The sequence below is a fragment of the Eubalaena glacialis genome, chromosome 2 (genome assembly GCF_028564815.1).
Source record: "Eubalaena glacialis isolate mEubGla1 chromosome 2, mEubGla1.1.hap2.+ XY, whole genome shotgun sequence".
NCBI classification, from domain to species: domain Eukaryota; kingdom Metazoa; phylum Chordata; class Mammalia; order Artiodactyla; family Balaenidae; genus Eubalaena; species Eubalaena glacialis.
Window position 1 is genome coordinate 5,622,276 of NC_083717.1, and position 24,305 is coordinate 5,646,580.

A 24,305-nucleotide genomic window follows, 5' to 3' on the forward strand; every position below is an offset into this window, starting at 1 on the left:
TCTTTAAGATGGTCAGAGATTTTTGGAAGTCTTGCTTGCAAAGACTTCCAATGTTCAGCGCATGTAACTTTGAGGGCATATTCCCAGGAAAAAAACCATTAAATTTGTAAAAGTTTCTTAACCCTCTTTTTTTTACCAATTCTTTAAAACAAACTAGCGTTGATCGAGGTCATTTGAGATTGACATATTTTTTCCAAACTGTACTTTAGTTGTTCAAAACAAAGAAAAGAAAGCTTCCCATACTTGGAGAGACTTTGTGAGGTGCCGAATATATGGATTCCCTTGTTTTTGAAGGATACTTTTTTTGGGTAAAAAAAAAAATCTTGCTTTACATTTAGAAAAGCTCAGTATTATAGAAATAGTAAGCATAGTGTTTACCCATCAGAAAGTTATATTTACTAGTATTCAAAGAAAATATGAGACAACATAAAACAAGCAAGAAACTGACAGTGGTTTTAAAGTCTCCTTTCCTTGATCTAGTGCTCAGGTGGTCTTCACAAGCTTAACAATGGCATGTTCGTCTCATTCCTTTACCTGGAGTGATCACCTTTTTCTTTTCTTCACATGGTGAGACACTGTTCATTCTTTAGAAAAAAAAGGCACAGGTTGCTTTCAGAGCCACGTGTTCATACCACAAACCCAGCCGTCTCTCATATCATGTTTGTACTTCTGTGACTGTGTCCACATGCCCTACTGGACCACGAGCTTTCTGAAGGTGTGAGCTGTCTGTGATTAACTTTGTAACCCAGGCACTGATTACAGAGTTGGGATCTTATAGGGGTTCAGTAAGTTCAGGTTAAACTGAATATCGCAGTCATATTTTAGCATCAGCTTAAGGAGAGCTATTAATTAATGAGAAAGAACTGAATTCCAAACTGACCTTTTTGTATAATCTCTACACATTCACTGCAATTCAGCCACTTCAAGCACAACCCAAAATACAATTCGTGGGCGTGAAGAGTGTTGCACATTTAACTATCTGCTGGGTGCCTTATTTGACAAAGCACAGTGGAGAGAGCAGGGAGGGGAGGAAGCTTTTGAACTGGGTTTTAAAGGAGGCTTTGGCAGAAAGAGTGGGGAGGAACTGAGCTGAAACCTTTCCAGGGACTGGACTCCAGCTCTTTGGACTTACTTGAGGGTGGAATGGTTACAAAAAGGCCCATCAGATAATTTTTGGAAGTGCTCGAAAACTGTCAAATGAAAAATACTTGTTCCAACAGTGGCCGAGCCACTAATCAGAGGCCGTCCACAGATGATGTGTATCTTATGCAACACTGATGGTGAAAGCAGCAAAAACACAGAATGAGAACCAGAAGTTCAGCAAAGCCTTCCAAAGAATGACGCTGTTGCCAGAGAGGGGAGATGTTTTCCATTTCTGTAAGCCAAGGGGCAAGACCAGAGCAATCGCTACAATGGCTGGTTTATGATGGAAATCTTAAAAGCACAAATAACCACTTAAGGAGAGAAAAGCCACAAACACAAACTCTAGTTTCCATTATTTTAATAACTTCTAGTTCAAGGGTTTTTTCAAGTGACTTAGCCAAGACCAAAGTGAGTAGCTATTACTGCAGCCAGAATTGAGTTATTTTGAATTAACAGAATTGAAACTATGAAAGGACTTGATTAGGTGCTGGTTGGACACTGTGCCCAGCCTTGCTCAGAGGTGTAGGTTGGTAAAGATCCCACCGGGAAGCGAATCCATCCTTTATTACTTTGTCCTCTGGGCAAAATGAAATGATTCAGATTTGGAAATAAAATACTCAGTGGGAGGAAGGGTCATTTGCTTAAAGGAGTAAAAGACCATATTGCCCATGCCATTTGGGAAAGTCAACCTTAAGGATTCTTTTTGTATTTTATAACTTGATTTCACTTTTTCATTTTTATTTTGAGTCTGAGGCTCTATGTGGAAGAAGAGATTTTTAATTGGTATTGAATATACAAACAAAAGTGATGGATTTGGGAGAAATCAGCACAGAGAGGTACAGGAAATCCAGAGCCTGTGTTAGGTCAACTGGGAGCATGTGGGTGGGGAGAAGAGGAAAGAAGAAAACTACGAGGTTGTTGTGTCATGGAAGCTGAGGGGAGAGACTGTGACACAAGGTGACAAGGAGAGATGCTCCCAAGAAGTCCAGAAAGATCAGCTCCCTGATACCCTCCTCTTCGTGCTCTCTTGTATGTCAGTGTCTCTTAAAATGTGGCACTGGATTGGATTCAACGCTCCGACTGACCTGGCGTTGGACCATATTGTCTGGCTCTTGTGCTCTGGTATTGTAGGTTTGTTGTTAGCCAAGTCGTAATGTTGGACGGTATTAAACACCTGTAATCTCCAGGTCACTTTTACATGAATGGCAATGGCTTCATAGCCAAACATAGGATATTATTTCTATTAAGTTATATTTCACTATTTTGCCTTAGAATTCCATCTCATCATGATTCCTCTAAATCCTGATTCTCTGGTCTTTAGAGCATTATTCATTTGCATATAAACTCATTGGCCATTGGCCTATGACTTCTCCAAAAATAATTGATAAAAGTATCAAAAAGATGCTACCTGTTTCAAATACTCTAAAATGATGGGTTTCTTGGATTAAAATGCATCTGTTATTGAACATTTTTAGGATAACACTATTCAAACAACTTGGTAATAATAATAGCTGGTATTTATTGAACACATTATTTGCTAGGTAATTCTCGCAGCCACCGTGTGATGTAGGAAATATCATTTTCCCATTTGACAGGTGAGGAAATTGAGACAAAACCAGGTTGTCTGTAGTCACAAAGGTTATAGTAGCAAAGCCAGGCCTTCCACCAGGCTCTGTGGCTCTGGACTGATGCTCTGAGCCGTGACACCACACATACTCCATGCGTGTTCTCTTCCGTAATTGTCACTCTCAGAGGTGACGAGAGGGAGTTTCCATGGAACCCTCAGGTTGACTACTCTAGTGACACTGTCACCAAGAGGAATTCATGTTATTTAGCATGACATTTTCATAGGGAGGCAGTGGTCATTTGCTGTATCTTTGCTACATACTGACAACTTATGTTCAGTGTCCAATTTAGAATTTTTCCCGAAATTACCATCAATCTTACTCATCTGTGAGATTCCAGAATAAATCTTTCCTACATTTTGGAAGTTGAAACATTTTCCCTTCGGACCTCTGGCAGTCCTCCTGTTCTGCCTTATACTCTTGGCTGCAGGTACACACTCAAACTAACCCATGGAGAAAAGATTAGTGTTTGGGCAAGGGCTGTTCCTCTAAGAAAGGGAGAATCCTCATGACACACGGGATCAACTGAAAAGCCGGGAGAGGGCGGGAACCAAGGGGGCTCAGCAGCATCTCCTTTCTTTCTCCTTTCTTCTGGCTTTGTTGCTTCTCCCTGCGTACGTATAGTCCATTTCTATCTTTCATCCCCAAAGCTTCCTCTGAGTTTCTGCAACCTCACAGTTTTAAATAAGGCTACCCCAGCCATGACACTGCGTGACCATGGACCTCAAGTAGACAACCAACTAGGCTTTCCCTTGACAAGTTACAAGGGTGGGTGGCTCATCTTTTTCAGTTTGACGACAAGGCATGGATCTAGCCTGCCTCTGGATGAGCGCCCCTCTAGGCGGCATGACCAGCTCCGACCAGGAGCAGCGAGGTCCAGCCCTCTGGCCTGCATTGCTCACAGTTCAAGTCTATGGGAAGAGGCAGAGCCTTCCAGCAGGGATGAGGATTCTGCCGGCATGCTAAAGCATTGTTTCGTTCTTCTTTTGGCCGCGCCCTGCGGCTTGTGGGATCTTAGTTCTCCAACTAGGGATTGAACCCGGGCCCTCGGCAGTGAAAGTGCGGAGTCCTGACCACTGGACCACCGGGGAATTCCCCTAAAGTGTTGTTGTGAATTACCCATGAAGCGAGCAAGATTACAAAATTAGTTCTGCAATGACCACATCTCTCAGTTCAATAGGATGTAATGCACTTAAACCTGGAAAAATTCATTTAAAGGAAGTGACTGTCTTGTATTCTAAATTGGATTTCAGTGTTTCTTCTTCCAGTTTCAAAATCATACAAGGCATCTTTCTACTTCATCTTCACAACATTACACTATCTTCTGTAAGCACTGGTCCAACTCACATTTTCATCTTTCTTTTGCCCCAGTCATAGCTTTAAAAAATAGACATTTTTTTCTAATTGCACCATATCCCAAAGTTTAGCTAATTTGTATGTGTGCTCATAAAATAGTCAGAAGGGTCTTGGGTAGCCCCATGGGTTTTTTTCTTAGATTGAGTTCTTCTGAGGTTTTCCCTTTTACTGCTCCCCAAATTATTCCTGACTTTGTGGACAGAGTTTAATTTTTTAAGAATTTGTCATTTTTCTTGAATTTCCTTTCCTTTATCTATTGTTTTTCTTTGTTCTTTTTAAAAATTTTTAAAAAGATTTTGGCTGTGTTGGGTCTTCATTGATGCATGTGGACTTTCTCTAGTTGCGGCGAGCGGGGGCTACTCTTCGTTGCGGTGCGCGGGCTTCTCACTGTGGTGGCTTCTCTTGTTGCGGAGCATGGGCTCTAGGCATGCAGGCTTCAGTAGCTGCAGCACGCAGGTTCAGTAGTTGCGACACACGGGCCCTAGAGCGCGCAGGCTTCAGTAGTTGTGGCACACGGGCTCAGTAGTTGTGGCTCACTGGCTCTAGAGCACAGGCTCAGTAGTTGTGGCACACGAGCTTAGTTGCTCTGCAGCATGTGGGATCTTCCCGGCCCAGGGATTGCATTGGCAGGCGGATTCTCAACCACTGCGCCACCAGGGAGGTCCCTATTTTTTAATTTTTAGATTGTTTTTGGTCCCTGGACTCATATCTCCTTGCAAAGTCTCACTCTCTCAAACCTCAAGCTCATGACTGATGTGTCCCATTATCACAGGCTCTAGGGAAGTTGATCACTCTCCTAACGTTTTGGTCACTTCTACAGTAACAACCACTTCTCTTCTGGTCAGGATTCGTCCATGAGAGCACTTCTCTTCACTCTTTACTTTCTGACAGAGGACAACATATAAAGAATTCAGCAAATGCTATGCTTTTTTTAAGAACAAGACACCTGAGAGGTGTCTGGAAAGACATCTGCCCGTTGCCATTCCTGTGTGTCTTTTTGCTCCACTAGTGTTGATATGCTTCCATTCCAAAAAAAAAAAAAAAAAAAAAATTAAAGCTTCTGCTGAGGGAGAAGCTGATGGTGGAGGATAAAGCCCCCATAACTGGCTGCGTTGGAGAATCATCTGGGGATCTTGTTAGAAAAATGTATTCGCAGACCCCCACCCCAGGCCCACTCAGTCAAAATCCCCGGGAATCCCAACAGAGCAAACCCCACCTAAGCCTTAGTCCAGGAGCTGAGGCCGCTGTCTGTCGTTCACTTCCATCGTGACGGCACATTTTATCCTCACTTCAAAGCTCTCTCCTGGGAAGCTGTAAGTATTTTAATAGGTATCTTCTTAGCATATACCTTCGAGTGCTATTACATGTTTATTTTTCAGTAGGTCTTACTTTTCCATTGCTACAGCTGAATTATATGCTTTGACTCACCAAGGCCTGGTGATACTGTTATGTTTATCTCATTACATAAAAATGTCAGATTCACTTTACAATGTGTGAATTCTGATTCTAAACTTCTTCCTCCACTTTCTTTGTTTGGCACCTTTGCCACTATCATCTTGCATGACATCCTTTCACATCTTTCTGATGCCTTCCCTTTTCCACTTATGTCCGTTTCAAGTCCCCTCGGTTATGTCAGTGACTTCTGTCAAATGCATTTCCCTCTAGTCTTTATGAGATTCACTTCATCTCTTGCCAACTCCCTTTTCTGATGTCATCCTGTTCACCAGATGTTTATATCATTGCTTATTGCACTTCCATGTCCTCCTTTCAGTGACTAAATAAGCCGCTGCTAATGAAAAAAATGGATGAAAACATTACTAATGTCCCTCAGTCTTCCAGTCCTATATCCATGTTGCTAAGTCTGCAGCGTGAGCAGCATTTTCCATAACTGCAACTGTGCAACGTCAGACCCACAAGCTATTGTAATTAGTTAAGGAATACTAGCTGTTTTATGGAGAACTTGGAAATTCTTAGGTGCTTAGTACAACACAAGTTTATTTCTCAATCATGTTAGAGACCAATGCAGGTATTCCTTTGCTTTCCACATAGTGATTCAGGAAGCCAGACAAAGGGGAAGTTGATTTGGGGAAACCACTGAACTCTCTCTGCCACACGTGTTGACAGATGTTTTACAAACAAAGAGACCTAAATTCTAATAAATTTGGGAAATGCTGAATCAAACACAATGTAACAGGGTCAGTTGTTTTGTTCTGTTTTTGCTGTGTAGTACTTCCTCAGGCTATTACCATCCTACATATGCATCATTCATTCATTTATCCACTCATTCAGTCATTCAAGTATAATTTAGACACATAGACTGCGGAAATAAAACCTTTCTAGCATCAGTTTTCCTTGTTTTCATGGAGGAGACAGATCTCAATTGATCACACAATACAAAGTTAGTCACAAGCTGTGTGAAGTGCTATCAGGGAATATTATCGGGAGCTCCAGAGACACGAAGCAAGAGGACCCGGCTCATCCGTGGGTCAGAGGAGGCATCTCTGGGGAAGGGTAACTGAGCAAGGTGTCCGGGAGCTGTAGGTTTCACTAAGGGAAGTTGTGTTTGAGGAACTGTCTAAGGTAAACAAAACCAGACACTAGTTAAAGTGGAAAGAACATATTTTAATCAGCATTATGCTCCTGCAATAGGGAAGCAGGTCCGGCATGAACTGAACTGAACTTCAATTTGTACAGAGATGACCAGGTGTTTTAAAGAGAGAATCAGGGAGCTGGGAGGGGACCAGCGGGGCCTCGAGCAGAGTCAGGGATGTGAAAAACTAGCGAGCGTTGGTCACTGTGAGTGTGGTTAGGCCTCTGTGTCTGTATCTGGCAGTGATGGAGGTAAGGATTCAATCCTCTCACAGAGACTGGGAGGCAAGGGGCCTGTCCTTCCTAATGGTTTCCTTTCAAAGGAATGGAGTTTAGATCCTTGAGAAAGACACTCTGAGTTGTAGGAGATACATGTATAATACATCTCAATAGGACAGGAGAAGGATTCACAATTTTAAGCCCTTTTTAGTATGTGCTCCAAGAAAGGGTGGTCAGGGGCCTATCCTCAGGTGTTGGCTGGAACAAACAGTAAATCCTTTAGGCGGCCTTGAGCTTTCTCAGGCAGGCACTTTGAGGGGGGCTGGGGTCATCCTGGGGATGTGACCTTGAGCTGTTAGAAACTATGTTCGTGTTTGTTTAGGTCCTTTAATTTGGGGAGAATAAGTGGATGAAATCCTTTGTGCTGAGACTTTGCATTCTTTATAGGCCAAGGCTGAGGCTTAGTTGAGAGGAAGGCTCAGAGGAGCTTGGCTCGAGTCAGGTCGAGGAGAACATCTGTCAGAACCGAAAGGACACAGCGTGTCTGAGGCCAAGGGTGAGGCTCCCAGGTGGGCAGGGACCTGCAGGTTAGAGCCCTGTGCACAGGTGCAGGGTTCCAGTGACCGCTTGGGGCAGCACGAGATCTTGCACGAGTGTGAGCAGAGACAACGTGCTGGGTGGGCACTTTGCCACCGTCTGGCTTCGAGAATAAACGGGAGGCGTAAGAGGGACTTTGGGGATTCAGAGAGAGGATTGCTGCAGGCCAGGTGCGAGATGGCCAGTCCTTCACACGGCTGTGGAGGGAGAACGTGTCAGTGACAGAGGGTTTGAGAGCACCTGGGGGGTAGAATCAACCGAATTGGGCGAACACCGGATGGGGTGGGCGCGGTAACACAGCAAAAAGAAAGACATCAGGATACAGCCTAATAGAATTGCGTGCAGAGCAACAACCAGGAGAGGCAGAGGGGCCTCCCTCAGGGTGGAGACACTCAGGGGGACACGAAAGGCAACATTGCAGATGGAGTCCGTCTTTGCCCAGAATTCTAACACCTATTGGACATTTGTAATCCACAGAACATTCTTAAGGAAACATTATTCTAGAGATGTTTTCCAAAATTTTTTTCCCGTTTTTATTCTCATACAAAGAAGCAAAATGTTCAAGTTCATGAGAGATTAGAAGAAGATTCTCCTTCACATCTCAAACGTCTCTTTTGAGAATTACAGTAATCATAACACATTTTAAGTCAACTATACTCCAATAAAAATTTAAGAAAAAAGAATTACAGTAATCAGTGTCTACCATGTGCCAGCCACTCTTAGAGACACCTTGATAGATAATTATTGCTTATCTTCAGGATAATTTAGCAATTGGGTAGTTTTGTGGTCATTTACAGACAGGAGACCTGGGCCTCAGGTAAGCAACAATACTCACTCTAAGATCACACTGCCAGGAGGTGATGGACCTAGGTCGCTCTAACCGGCAGGCTCTGAAGTCCACTTGGGTGGAAAGCTTTGCTCTTTCTCACTAGCTGTGACCTTGGGCACAGAATTTAACCTCTGGCTTCCTCAGCTCTCTCATGTATTAAATGGCAAAAATACTTACAGCTACTCACGAAGTTGTTATAAGATCAAATAAAGCGATCTGCACAGCTGGCAAGTATGAGTACTCCAGAAATGTTTATTATTCCTCCCCCATGCTCATCCCACAGAGAGGATAACTCCCTCTTGGCCATTCAGATTCTTCCTCCTACCTTTCAGGACGTTGTTTCTCCATCTCTTGGACAAATCGTCTCCCTTCCTCGTGATTTGTCGGTTATGAGTGGCCGTCCCTCCCTCCTGAGGTCTGACTTCCTCTCCCAGGCACAGCCTGGGTCTGTTTGGCTCCACAAGTTCAGAGTCTGTTCTCTTTCTCTTCCAAGTGTCCTTCCTCCACCATTCAGCTCTTGGGAGGACTTTGACTTCTTTTATCCTTTTAAAGACTTTGCATCCTCTCTAATAAGCAAAGTGTCCACAGATGTCTGTGTTTGCATCACTGCTGGTCTCATGAAGACACAGCTGATTCAGTACACATCTCACAAACAATGACCTCAGTTTCCCAACTTTCTGGTTTAAAGATAAACCACAGTTGGAAGCGGCTCCAGACACCGATCTTTCTGTTGTTCTTGGGGAGTTCCCTGGAATTTGAACTGCTCGGGCCAGCTCTCTTCTATCTGCAGACTGTTGTGGATGCTAATAATAAACTAAGATTTAGTAGCTCATCTTGCTCACTCACTAGAGGATGTCTTGCAGGCACTCAGGCTCCACAATAGAACATGAAATCTTGCTCAGTAGTCTCGGCACCGGTTTAGTTTGGTATAGTATAGACTCTGGAGCCAGGTAGCCTGGGTTTAAACCCGGACTTCGCCGCTAACTAGCCAGGAAATGTTGAGCAAGTTATTTAGCTTCTAAGTGGCCCACTTTCCCCATCTGTAAAATGGGATAGTCAGCACAAAAGAGCTTTTATATATAAAGAGACTGGCACATAGTAAACACTTACATAATGTCATTATTTGCCCCAGCACCTTAGTTAGGTATAAAGAAATTCCTAAATAGAGAGCATTCAGTTCTTTAGGCTGAGATATAAATAACGGTTCATTTCTCAAGACATTTAATTTTCCTCTTGCTTTCTGTCTACAGCCTGCACAATTCTCACAAAGGGTAAATATAAATGATAAAGCCAACATTTTTGTCCACTTATTTTATTCCAAGCTCTATTAAGAAATATAATGAAGAAACTGTTGATTCCATTGAATAACAGGAGTTTTGGGTGTTATCACTGTTACTTAAAAAATTATTTTTGTCACTCTCTGTTATCACAGAGAATAAGGACTTTGCTGTATTTTTGAATTTAACAATTCTTTTTTTTCTTTTAAATAATTACCAATGAAGGAAACAAGAACAATTCTTCTCGAGTTGTTGATGCCTTTCAAAATGTTGAATTACCTCTCTATACCTGTTTCCAGAATTCTAAAATGGGGATAAAAATGTTATCTGCATTATAGAGCTGCTAGGAATTTTATTTTATTATTTTTAAAAATAAATTTATTTATATTTTTTTATTTTTGGCTGCGTTGGGTCTTCGTTGCTGCGCGCAGGCTTTCTCTAGTTGCTGTGAGCAGGGGCTACTCTTCGTTGCGGTGCGCGGGCTTCTCACTGCGGTGGCTTCTCTTGTTGTGGAGCACGGGCTCTAGGCGTGCAGGCTTCAGTAGTTGTGGCACGCGGGCTCAGCATGCTTCCCTAGTTGTGGCTTACGGGCTCTAGAGTGCAGGCGCAGTAGTTGTGGCTCGTGGGCTCTAGAGCGCAGGCTCAGTAGTTGTGGCGCACGGGCTTAGCTGCTCCGCGGCATGTGGGATCTTCCCGGACCAGGGCTCGAACCCGTGCCCCCTGCATTGCCAGGCAGATTCTCAACCCCTGCGCCACCAGGGAGGCCCCTAGGAGTTTTAAATTAGGTAATAACATGGAAAGGGCTTAGAGTGATGCTCAGCACAGAGTAAGTGCTAATAAATGTTATTTATTATTTTCTTAAACATAAACGCAGTTTCATGGGTTATTTGATTTCCAAAGCAGCCTTCCCAGCGTGATTAGTGTAGATTGGCCCCACCTGTTGAAAGCAGGGCTCCCTTTCCCTGGCCTCGCAGATTTCCTCCAAAAGCCACAGGGCCTGGGTATCTGAATTGAAGAGTGGAGTAGTTAAAATCCCGTTTGCTGGCTGGAGAAATGCAGAGAAGCAGAGGAGATCTGATGTCTTAGCAGCGATGGATCTGCCCTGACTCTGTTATCATGGCACTTCCATGGCACACTTCCTGGGCAGATGAGTCATGTTTCCTGGAACTGTCTGTCAGAGGAAGTTTGCTTCTAGGATGCCTGGCATTTTGCTTAGAATTCAGAGATAAGCTATTTCAATTCTAAGGACAACCGCTGTTCAAACCCACACATAAAAAGTGAAAACAGTGTGCCAAACAATTCAGCTGAAGACTCTCTACCGGATATGAACCTAGCATTGGACGAAGCAGGATCATGATTCAAAAGGAGTTTAGAATGAAGCGTATCCATTGGTTAATTAAGCCAAATACTTTGTAGTGTCATTAAGTGCAACAAGAAGCATTTTAGAAGAATTTTAAGACTCCCAAGTAAAATGCCCAAGTAAAATGTGAGTTTTTTTAATTACAAAAAATTAAAAGGAGAGATGTTTATTTCAGTGTGATCAAAATCCCTTTCCTCAAAGGAAAATGCTGATCATTTGTCACCATCCCTCACAATGAAGAATTTTCATGTGATTGCATTAATTTGCTGCAGTTAAGGAGGCAAATACAGCAGCCTTCAAAAGAGAGCCTTTGCTCTCAGATTCAAAAGAAACTGTGTGTTTCCCCTCTCAGTATCCTCTCAAACATGAAGGACAGGATCAGGATAAATAATAATCAGACCTACCAATAATTTCCACACTACCCGCAAGCCAGTGAAAATTCCATTTGATGCTCAAAACTTGAAATTGCTCTATCCACACTTCCTTTCCTGGTGGTCCTCACCTAGCTCTGCTTCTCAGACCACAGACATCGAGTGCATGCAAGGTCTCTTCCACCATCCAACAGACATCATGGCATGAAGCAGAAGGCTAAATTCAAAAATTAGTGGTCATTGTTGTGGATTTCAGTTAATTACACTGATGACTATTTTTTACAATGGGAACAATTTCCACCTGCAACATTTCAGAATTTTTTCAAAAATGACATCTTGACCCTTCAGTTCTTACATGTACTTACGTATTGAACAGGCTTTCTTCTCCCGCCCTCCCTCAATTGGGGAAGAGTCTGCATGGCAGGGCTTTCGGTCCTTCCAGCTCCAGGTTCTAGGATTTCATGCTGTGCTATAGGTCCCTCCCTGTTTCTGAGTCCATCTGTAGCAGATGGTTAGGCTTTTAAGAGGCAGAATAATTTTTTTTAAATGTTGAGTGCTTCACAGTAGCAGTAGAGTTGGCAGAGGGAAGGCTGTGGTTCATGGAATTAAATGTTCATGTACATACGAGGGAGAATATGCTTGACTTTCAAAGCATTTCACTTCCCACTAGGGAGGGAATTAGGCACTTATTAGTCCATCAGTGACTATCAAAACTTATGTTTGTGAGAGCTCTTTAGTCCCTGAACATCTGAAAGAATGCTTTTTTAATAATGAATTAGTCTAATTAATAATAAAAACCTAGTTATGATTAAAAAAGGAAGCATTGGGGACAAAATATGGTTTTGAATTAATGCTAGAGGAGATTACCTTATATAATAACATTTTAATGGGCTAATTTTCATGGATCATCTTGAGACACATAAAAAAGATTATGGAGACAGACAGTGTAATATTTTTAGTAGACCAGCTGGGTATCTGAGAACCTAAAAGGGTATGGAATTCTGACACTGGAAAAACATTACCAGGGCACATTTACATTGCTATGTCAGTAGGTCCCCAGAGACAGTGCTTTAAAAATAAACTTACCTGATTACACAGGAATACATTCATTGCAGACATTTTACAAGATATAGAAAAACCTAGATAAAATTAAAATAACCTAAATTACATCATTACTGATAATATTTGGTGGTACTTATTTCCTGTAGTTCCATCCTATATATTTATTTTATTTTAATATTTGAAGGGGATCATTTTGTACATACTGTTCTATAATGACTTTTTTACATTTAACAGTAGCTTGCGAATGTTTCTCCTTGTTATTTATTTATCTCCTTGTTACACCACAGCATTTGCAACATTGAATGTTCCACCATCACAATGCAGCCACCCATTCTTGCTGTAAAACACATAGAATCTTTGCACATTTCCACTATTATAAACAATGCTGAGATAAAACATCTGTGTAGTTAAACCTTTGCATACATCCATGATTAAACAATGATTAAACAAACAAACAAACAAACCCAAATCGGCCTTTGTGGCTTCTAAAATAAGTAATATGTAGAAAGCAAAAATAAATATCAATGCGCTATTAAGAGGGCACAGCAACCAGCCACCCCATGGAAAGGAGACGATATGGTCTGTGTTTGAGACAGACGTCTAATTCAGAGTGACACAAAATAACTCAGAATGTGGTCTTTCAGTGGTGTTTCTTGGTCTCCTACAAAGCCCAGCACTGAGTCATTGTTTCCTTTTAGATGGTACCTCGTGCTTCCTGCTGCAGCCTGCAGCACATGGCAGTGCGGCTTTTCCCCGGGGGTGGGGAGATGTGTGCCTCTGTATCGGAGGGCACTGCCAGCGCCCCGGTGTCTCACGGGGAGCCTTCGCCTCCCAGGGCCATCACGGAGCCCTCTAGAGCCTACCATGCTCTGCTGATGTGCTTTCCTTTAAACATTTGCCTAATTTACCTCCCACAATGGGATTCTTTTTTTACCCCCTAGGCTCTTCACACCCGCAGAGGGAGCCTTTTACCCTACTGGATGGATCTTGCTTCGCAATTTCTCCCATTGTTACAGGGACATCTCAAAGCCCTTCAAATTTAACGTAAACTCTGAAAGTTCCAAGTTTATCCAGGAGATTTGTTTGTAAACATTGGACAACAATGTTCTCAACAGCTGTTCTGATAAAGCGGTTCCCATAGTTCCTGGCACAGTTGTTTTTTGGGTGGGGAAAATCGGAAGAGGTGCTCCAAGAATTCACCAGTTCCCACTCCTCTGGAGTTCCACGGGCCAAGCAGCCAGAGCTGCAGGCTGGCCGGACGGAAAGGGGAGAGGGGGCTGCAACAGGAAAAAACACAGGTAGAGCCACTTTGCTTACCAGTGGTCTCTCCCTGATCTGCTCACCAGGGCAGCCTTGACAGATTTCCCAGTGTCCTGTTCGCCACCAGCCCTGCCATGATCCACCATCTCCCTCCACTCAGACACACGCTCCATGGTCAGTCTGCCCCACTGTATGATCTGCACTGGGCTCTGCACCCCACACACAAAACCAGGTCGTCATAGCAACACGCTGCCCCTGATGGCCATCCATCTCCTCACAAGTGATTCATTGATTTGTTGCTTCCCCGTCTGGTCTGCCAGGGATGATTTCTGAGAAATATTTTACGTGAGTCAGTTCAAGTTCTATCTACCTACCCATCATATTTTTTCTCTCAAGACTGTTTCTGGTATGGTTTCTTTAGAAAATGTTGGTTCCCTTTGCCTCTGACCAAGAGTTAGAATAACATTTGGGGTACTTTCCATATGCCAGGACTCATCCTCAACCTATTACCTGGTTTGTCTCATTTGCTAAGCACAACAACCCTATGAGATAAGTACCATTAAGATGCCAAGTTTACAAAGAAATCTTAGCTTATGGAGGTTAAGTAATTTTCACAAGATTATATTCTAAGCAAATTTTAGAGCTAGACTGGACTTTGAATCTAGAGCATGACACTGACCACACTGAATATACTCTAGTGTGTTCCTACAGTAAAATTACTGTACTGCTCTCAGTTGAAATATAATCTTCTCCTAGTGACATTGACTTCAAAAAGCCACTCTGTGAACTCACTGAGTATAGTTCTCAGAAATTGAACTCTCTTCTTTACACTGACCAGCATTTTTGCTCTCTAAAACTATCAGGGATTCTCTACTATACCTAGAATTCTCCCTCACGGCAGATGAATTATTTCAATTACATATTAAACTCTAAAGGATAAAGTTCTTTTGGGGTGTTTAAAGATTTGTAATAGGAACTGGGCCAAAATTTTTTTCCAGAAGTTTCTCCATATTTTAATGATATCATCTCAAAGAAACTCGATTTAATTTCTTTATATGGACTGTATTTAATTCTTCTTACGATTAAACCTCCACTATAAAAATGTTTTTCTTCCAGAAAAATTTCAAGTAAATAGGAAAAACAGTAGTTAGAAAAAGTGTGAATTCGATGCTGATCTAAAGTAGAAAGGGCTGAGTTTTAGTTGTTACTCACTGTGATTCTAAAGTGGGGTTAGAAAAGAAGTCTATCTGTACATCCCAAACTGAGATAGGAGACAATTAGTTATAATTTCATTCATTAGGGTCACAAATTTTCAAAATCATAAAACCATTTAGCAGCAAAGAGGCCCTTGAAAAGCACATTTCTGTTCTGAGGGTTATTGCAGTTCATAAAGTTGATTCTTGCTGAGGGAACAGGTTACACATTAGCTGACCCTGGGTTTCTCCAGACTTGAGTTCCAGTGATTCGTAAAGTACCTACAAAAACCTTAATCTTACAAAAATCTCACTCTGTCAGTGATATGTCTTTGGTTTTCTGTCTTCCATTTTGTGTGCATGGGTCCGTACTATTTAGGAGTCCACGGATCATTTCATGTTGCAGCCGTAGTCAGAAATCTCTGATGGTCTCATCAACTATGCACGCACCAAATTATCAAACCCATGCAAAGGAAGTAGATAGAAATTGGCAAGCGAGACTTCTGCAAGAGATTTCCTTCCTCTTCGAGTGTCGTAAGAGTGGTTGAGATGTTTCAGGGTGGCACGGGGGTGGAAGATCTAAAACACAAAAACCCTAAACGAATCTTCTCTTGAAGAGGATAACTGAAAAGATTCTACACAGCAGGTTTTGTACGTACACGTATCCACATCTGAAGATACATTAAATGGCAACTTGAAAATGTAAACAGCATTTCAAGTATTAAAAAAAACCCAAACCTCTAAACACAGTTATACAAATTCGATCTTCATATTCAAAGTAAGAATCTCAGTCTTTCACTTCTTAGTTTCTGCTGGTCTCCTTCCTATGGACTCAAGGCCTCAAATACTGTTCAGATGGGGTAAATCTTGGGGTTTTCTGAAAGCCGGCAATGGTACCCTTAGCGGGACCGAGCCACATGCTGGCCAGCAGCCCCAGTGAGTCACGGCTGGGATGGCCTGTGGTTAACATTCGGCTCTGAAAACAGCATCAGGAGCAGCAGGCAGCCACTGGTTTCCATGGTAACCAGTATTTGTGTACTTTGAAAAATGACTGTTCCTTTTTGGGTGGTAAATTTACGCAGGAATGAATTGTTGAGGTGACCTTAGCCATCTGTGTGAGTATAAACAAAAACCCGATTTAATTAAGTGTAAACGTTAGAAGGACATAAAATTAGGGGTATGGGAATTTTTCTTCTAGAGAGGTATTTTTCTACACTAATTAAGTCATTAATTTATTTGACATTACATTTAAGTATTTTCATCAACGTCTATTTGATGTTTATTTCAATGTATCATTCTCTTCCCTCCAAAGGCAAAAAGAAACTACTTGTTATTCACCACTGTTCCCCCCAGACCCACTCCCTTTGCCCCCAACCCCCATTCCATTCACAGTGTGTTATTTAAGAACCACTGGGATCAGGGGCTCTCCTTCAATGAAGTAATTCCATCCGGAAGGAAGAAAAAACATCCCCTCCAAGTCATGTGAAAATGTCACGTTTCTTAACCTTGCTGAGCTGGGAGGCGAAAGCACTATACTCTTTATGGCCGTGCACAGAATCTAAAATATGGCTCCTCGAAATGTTGCTACCTAGTTTTTCAGAAGATCCGTGAAGCTTAAGGCAATTATAGTTCTAGAGAAATCTTACCTCATGTTTTGTTGGATAAAGATGAAGTAATTAAAGTTTTGGTCACTGCAGCACAATCCAAAGTTTAGAAAGAGCCTTTTGGAGTGGAAAACTGTAGAGCGATTTCTTGTTTATTATTCTTCGGCTTGAGAACAGTATGTTTATTTTTGTACTAATTAGTTTTGAATTGGAATTCATACCCTAGGTTTAATAGAAACTCTGTGGCTGAAATAAATGCCCTGCAGTGAAGCAGTAGTTTAGGAATAAACAGATTACCATATAGACTCCTCCCCCACCTCCACCTCCTGCAGTGGATGGTGGGTCTGGAGATGGGAGGTGGAGGGCTGTTTTCGTTTCCTCTTCTTTTTATGTGGCTTTATTCTTTCTCTCATTTTTACTCCCTCCTTATGTCTTCTGTCAACCATCTACAGTATTAGAAGTCTGATATTAAATGCACATATTCAAAGCAGCAGTATTTAAAATATTAAAAGGAAGCTGAAGGGACAGGTCTGAAAACTAAACCTCATCTTTATCATTTGCATAAAATGCTTAAGTTTAGTACTTAAGGGTGAGTGATATAATGGACTTCTGAGTTTCTCTTTTTAAATCTCAACTGACCTTCCCCGCATCGCAAAGAAATGTACGGCTGATCAGCAGCCCGTTTTGAGAACTCAGGGGGACGAGCCAAATTTAGAAATCTGCGATTTTGATTATGACCTTGAACAAGGCCCTTCTGCAGAGTGGCCACAAAGGATGCAGACCTTTTGCTGCCTGAAAAGAGCATGCTGAAGTTTAGGACTGTAAGACCCTAACATGTATCTAACTGTGCAGCCTTAAAGTAACAATGCAGATTAAGTGCCATTAAAGTCAATGCAGCTGTCGGGGAGATGGCTGTCTTCCTTCACTGAAGCTGTACTGGGAACTTGCCCTGGACAAAGCCCTGTGCTAGGCTGTGAGGGGATGTAAGAGGTAGTCTGGGCTCTAAGGAAACTCGTAATCAGTAGGGGAGAGAGACACACATGCCTATCACCAGAATGTGACCCTTTCCACAAAGAAGCACAAATGAAAAGCTGAGGGGTTTCAAAGGAAAACTAATTTATGACTGGCTACAGGGATTGGGGAAGGCTCCATGGAGGGGCTTCGTAGAATTTGATTAAGAAGTTTTCCAGGCTAAAATCAACATGCTTCAAACAGTATTTCCTATCATAACATTTCAGTAAATAAAAATAATTTGGTCAGTTTGGTATTTACTGAATCCAGATGATACATTTACATACAGACACACACAAGCACATACACTCACACGTGTGTGCTCTCCAAGAGAATAATAAAGGAAGTCCATGATCAGACATTTTCCATTTCTTTGTAATGGGCAGCTCATCCCAAGGGTAACTGGAACAAAGCATTTAATGTGGACATTTGGGGATTGAAAGAATGTAGTGGCCTGAGTCATGAGGAAGCCAATCTTTTTGGATTAACATTATTTTTCCCAGTTGAAGAGATATGGCAGAGAGGTTTATTATTTTAGTTTGGAGATATGTATCTGACGAAATAAGGCAGATAAAGGGTACCCAACAGGATGTATAAGTACCTCAGTGGGGAAATGGGCAAAGATCTCAGCAGAAAAGTTGCAAGAGGAGAAAAAGAAATGCCCAATAAACATGAAAGAAACTTCAACCCCAAAGTAACAAATTAAGACAATTACAAAAAGAAAACAAATTTTCACTATTAGCCCCAGTTTTTAAAATAATAGCAGTCATAAAATATTTCCATAAACTACTGGTGGGAGAATAAATTGGTATAAACTTTCTGGTAAGAAGTTTAATAATATGTATCCAGAGCCATGAAAGATCATGCTCTTTCTTTCATTCCCTTTATAGGAATCTTTCCTAAGAGAAATTTAAACTGTCAGACAAAGACTTGTATTTATTGGCCCCCAGATTGGAAATATCCTAAGTGAACAACAGTAGAATTGTAATGTAAATATAGCATATTAGTAGTATTTTGTGCCACTATTAAAAATGTTTACATAGACTATTTAGTGACAGGCTTAGTGAAAAGCAGGGAACACAATTAAATGTGTAGCCCAAATTGATACACACCCATATTCACATATTCCCCTGCACACATATTTGTATATGTACATATACAAACAAATGAAAAAAATGTTGGTAAGAGAAGCTTCTGGTATTAACAAAATATTAACTGTGGTTCTCTTCAGTGGGATTAATTTTTGTATCTTCCTTTCAGAGTTTTCCAAAATGTCTAATGGTTTATAGTTAGTATTTATTTTAAAAATTTATAGCTTACAGTTATAATACTGTTATTCACTGAACATCTCTCATGTGTGATTCATATGTGAACCCATCTCACCTGGCCCAGCATTTCCTTCTTCTGTGCCTGGATTATATTGGCTTGGCCAAAAAGTTCATTTTGGCCAACCCAATGATTTGGAGGGACCTCTCTGTATATAATTATCTATTTTTAATTCCTGTACTCAACCCACCTCAGTAGATTTACCCGTAACTTTTGAACCAAGGAACAGCTTTTGCTGCATGAGTGGACTTTGCTTTTTCCATCTGACAAGCCCTGTAGGTTTTCACGCTGGGAGGTCTCTCTCTGATTGCAGCTCTATGATGGCCCACGGCGGATGGGGCGCTATTGTGGAGCAGACATTCCACCTCCAGGGAGCACCACGGGCTCCAAGCTTCAAGTGCTGTTTTATACCGACGGGGTCGGTCACCATGAGAAAGGATTCCAGATGCAGTGGTTCATCCAAGGTAAGCCCTCTGCTGATCTCAGTTGTATTTGGTAGTTGCTATTTGACCAAGAACCGTTCCCTTTGCAATTCTATATTTGGAAACAGTACCATCCACGAATAGTGGAACTGATCTTCGGTGGCTGTGGGGTGCCCATGGCTGTGGCAGCTTGAAGCGGGATCTCAGTTCCCCGACCAGGGATTGCACCCAGGCCGCTGTGCTGCCCCGGCTCTCGTCTGCTTTGTAAAAAGAATTTTTTTTTTTTTAAAGTCTCCTTTTTTTAAAAAATTTATTTATTTTTGGCTGTGTTGGGTCTTCGTTTCTGTGCGAGGGCTTTCTCTAGTTGCGGCGAGCGGGGGCCACTCTTCATCGCGGTGCGCGGGCCTCTCACTATCGCGGCCTCTCTTGTTGCGGAGCACAGGCTCCAGACGCGCAGGCTCAGTAGTTGTGGCTCACGGGCCTAGTTGCTCCGTGGCATGTGGGATCTTCCCAGACCAGGGCTCGAACCCGTGTCCCCTGCATTGGCAGGCAGATTCTCAACCACTGCGCCACCAGGGAAGCCCCTGTAAAAAGAATTTTAACAAAGAGATGGAAAACAGTGAAGCAGGTAAAGTGTTTATTAGGAGAGGAATACATGTGGAGAAAGCACGGGTGGGCTCAGGTTGAGAGAGAGAGCCGTGCCTCTGGGGTAGTTTAAATCACTTATATGGGGCAGTTCTTCCGGGTCTCCTCTGGCCAATCATCTTGCTTTGTCTGGCTCTGAGTCCGTATTTGGTCTGACGCGGGGCCCTCCCCTGTGTGCGCGTGCACCTTTTAGCCAAGATGGATTCCAGCTCAAGGGTCTCTGGGAAGTTGACAGAACATATTATGGTCTGGCGCCCCCTCCCTTCTCCGAGCCCTGAGGAGCCTTTCTGTGCGTGTGTAGTTTGGGAGGTCTCCTTGCCCTCAAGAATGGGAAATATTTGGTCTCCTTATCTCGTCTCCAGCAAGACTCAGCTCCTCCTGGCTCCTTCCATTCTCTTCATCCCCGAGGATCTGTCCACAGGGAAGGTTCCAGCTGCTCTGCCTGGGCCCATCCAGCTCCTGCCTCAGAACCTGCGTGGTAACCTAGTGCCAGGCCTTAGAAAGTTTACTCAGACGTTGGTGGCTCTTGGAGAGTTGAATCCTGATGGGGTTAAGACAGGAAGTGAAGTCCAAGTGGACAGGATTTGGGTAACCGCTTCAGGAGGTGCGGCCGCCAATTGCTGATGAGAAAGGAGGGAGCAGGGGTGAAGGGCTATACCTGGGTGTGGCAAGCAGGTCACAGGGTGCAGTGGAGTCTCTCGGGGGAGTGGGACAGAATGAGATTTAAGGCTCACCCTGACACTGAGCAGAGAAGGAGTGACGGGGATAGAAGGGAAGGAAGGAGAGTCAATCAGAGAGAGAAGGGGGAGGGAGAGGATTGGGCTGTGAGGGGAACCTGAGCAGAAAGCTTGGGCTAGTGATGCACTAAGCCAAGGACAGGGGTCATATCTGCCAAACGAGTAGGGGCAGGTAAAAGCCTGCCTACGAACTGGTGGTTCAGAAAACAGGTAGGGATCATCACTCCTCTGAAGATGAAAATTCGTTTTAAACACAAGTTCTGAAACTTCTAGACTGACCTCATGTGGGCCAGTCGAAAGGGAGAGGACCCCAGGGCAGTGCTTCTCAAACCCTGGTCCCCCAAAGCAGCAGTAGAATGTGTGAGAAATGCAAATTCTCAGGCCCCATCCCAGAACTATGGAATGGCAAACTCTGAAGGGAAGCCCAATAATCTGTGTCTTAACTAGTCTCCCTGGCGAGTCAAGTTGAGGACCACTCTCCCAGAGTGATCTAGACCTGAAAAATATAGTCCTCGTGAATATTATACAAGCAGTTCTAGGCCAAGAGCTTAGGGCTCACTACTATGATTCAATCAACTTGAAAGAGGAGTGGAGTTGCCATGTTATACCTGGAATCACACACAGACATCCTAAACTGTGGTCCTGCTGTTACAATCAGGGGTGAGCCCAGGGTGAGCATACATGAATGTGTGTTGAGGGTTTTTAACATCATAGTACATGTATTATATGCATCGCAGCACTTTACACAACCGAAGAGCCCTATTATATATTTGAGAATGTAAGACGTTCTATTATTATGAACTGGAGCCTGAGTGTATTTCGTTAAAATATACGTATAGGGTTTTTCAGTATTTAAAAATATTCAGTGGTAATCCACAGCTACTTATAACTTGAAATACAGATTATAAATTCCCAAAGTATGTGAGCTATGATAATTAAGCTTGTGGAAGTTCTGGATTGTCCTTTTCATCAAATAGGTAGATTTAACCTTGGAATGTCAATTTATTGATCTATTAAATGAAGGAGCTGGATTGATTCATCTCTGTAATACAGCCCATCTCTAGTATTGTGTGATTCAGAAATAGCCTGACTCTGAGGGAACTAGAGACAGTGTGGAAAGACCTAGAAGAAACAGGAAAATCTTGGGACATGGCCCAGATTCTGAAGGGCAAGGGGTATTTTCCAGAACGGTGTTTCTCAAGCTTCCACATGGGTATGCGTCACTGGGGATCTTGTTAGGATGCAGATCCTGATGTGAGGGCTGAGGTAAGACGCATGGATCTGCATTTCTGAAACGCTCCCAGGTGATGCCGTTGGCGTGTCTCTGTAGACCACACTCGGAGAGCTTTCTCTTCTCTAATCTCTGAAGCGGTAAGGTTCTTTCTCACTGGGGCCCCAGCCCTTATCCTACTGACACTGAGTCAGAGAGTGGAAAGTAAGAAATGCCAACCAGGAGACCGAGGCTCGGGGCCTAGGGGCACGGTCCTCAGCCCGAGATACACGCAGGAATTGCCTGGGAGTTTTCACAAGTACCGGTGCCTGGGTTGCAACCCAGGAGATAGGATTCCATTGGTCTGCGGTGGGACCTTGACTACCGCTAATTTTGGAAAGCTCCCTAAGTAATTCTGCCATGCAGCTAGGACGGAGCATTTTAGGAGAAGCGATTTATTTTGCTGGTGATATCTTTCTCCTCAGTGCACAGCTTCCTCTCCCCTCCAGGCTGTTGTAGCCATACTAGCCCAAGGCCACACTAAGGAGTATGACTTCCTGGTCATGATTGGCTACCCTGGACGACTGGGTTTCTCCAGCCAGCACACTAGGCACGGCTTTGAGTTTTGGTTGGGAAAATTTTTTTCTTCCAGTCCCATTTGGAATCTGTCTTCATTTGGGAGAGTCAAAGACATCCTCTGTCTATTCTTGTATCCTGTTTACTATTTCAAAACTTACTCCCAATTGCTGAAAACTTGCTAAGCTTGGAACCAGAGTTGTGCAACAAAATTTTGCCAGGTAGGACCAGAACTGAATAATTTTTTTTTTTTTTTAACTCTGTGCCACTAGATGTAAATTATGCTTGGGAAGAACCTTCTGGAAGGAGACTGTTAGTGGTCTAGATCTGTGCAAAATTAACTGTCATATACTATAGCTACACAATGCTGAGTTTATACTCGGCATCTGAACTACGTCTTTAACTCGAGACAGCTGGGAAGAGGGGCCGACAGAAAAGAGAAGGGTCAGGGAGGAGGCCTCCAATGGAAGAGGTTCCCTCACTTCTCACCGGTTGTTGGTAACCTGAAGGCAGAAATCCGATTTCTAGTCATCCCTGTGTTCCTTCCAGAGATACTAAGGAACCGTTAGTGTGTGACTCCTGCTCCAGGCCTGGTTCCTACACTCCTAGAGCTTCCAGGTGACTGGGAGAAGTAGCCATCTAGCCAAGAGGCACATAAATAGATGTGAACTTAGTGGTGTGATGATGCCACAGGAGCATACAAAAGGGGATTCGACCTGCACAGGAGGCCAGGGCAGTCCTGCATGAGGGTGCAACTTCTGAACTAAAATCTAAGAATAAACAGGAGCTAAGGAGGCAAATAGGAGAAGGAAAAGGGTTCCTAGTAGAAGAAAGACCCTGTGGTGGGAGGGAGCAGGGTGCGTGGGGGGATCCACACGTCCAGGGCGGCTGGAGTCGTGTCACAGGTCCAGCAGGAGGAGCCGGAGAGCGAAGCAGGGGCCTTTGGGTCCCTCACTGTTAGGGGCTCGGGCAGGGATGGGCTCATGCCCTCTGTTTCCCGTAAACCCTTCAGATTTCAGAGAAATATGAGTTTTTTCTTCTTTTTATGCATCTTTATTTGGGAGATTATCTGGACATTGAGCTTTGAAGCATTTATGACCTTGAAGTATCACATGTGCATACAAAAAAAACCATGTTTACTTGAAATAAACTGTTGGTTTTCAGTTCTCTTTTTTTTTTCTTGTCATTTAAAAATTTATTTTTATACAATTTTAAAGGTTACTTTCCATGTACAGTTATTACAAAATATTGGCTGTCTTCCCCGTGTTGCACAACACATCCTTGAGCCTGTCTCACACCCAATAGGTTGTACCTCCCCCTCCCCACCCCAATAGTGCCCCTCCCCCCTCCCCACTGGTAACTGGTAGTTAGTTCTCTCTATCTGTGAATCTGTTCTTTTTTTGTTATAGTCACTAATTGGTTGTGTTTTTTAGATTCCACGTATAAGCAATATTTGTCTTTGACTTACAGAGAAATGAGTTTTGAGTAGCATCTGGAAGCACTGAAGCAACGTGGCGTGTTGTGGGATTTGAATACAAAATATTCAATAAATAATATTCATAATAATATTGTGAATATTATTCATAATAATATTCAATAATATTCGTAAATAAATATTAAACAGATACAAGGTCCAAAATACACTTAAAAATTAGTCTCAATTTTAAATTAAAGAGAAATATTCTTGAATGTGCCTGTGTGCACATGCATGTGTGTCTGTGTAGGTAATTCAGAAACATTGTCTGAGTGCAGCTTCTTCAGATCCGCATCTCAGAATCAGGCTCCAGTGCTGGGCCAGGACACACAGGCTGACGCTGGCCGGGAAGCTGCTCTTCCTCACCGGCCAGAGCAAGTGCCTTTAAACTCTGAGCCTCTTTTCAAATCTCCTTTCAG

The 24,305-nt window shown here is 42.8% G+C and overlaps 1 protein-coding gene across 1 annotated transcript in view; it reads left to right on the top strand.

Annotated features, from left to right (window-relative positions):
• The window catches only part of CUBN (cubilin), a 266,365-nt gene that overhangs the window by 69,844 nt on the left and 172,216 nt on the right, over positions 1 to 24,305 (top strand). The window contains exon 28 of the mRNA XM_061178156.1: positions 19,136 to 19,286. Coding sequence (XP_061034139.1) covers positions 19,136 to 19,286 — 151 coding nt within the window. The remainder of the gene's footprint in view (positions 1 to 19,135; positions 19,287 to 24,305) is intronic.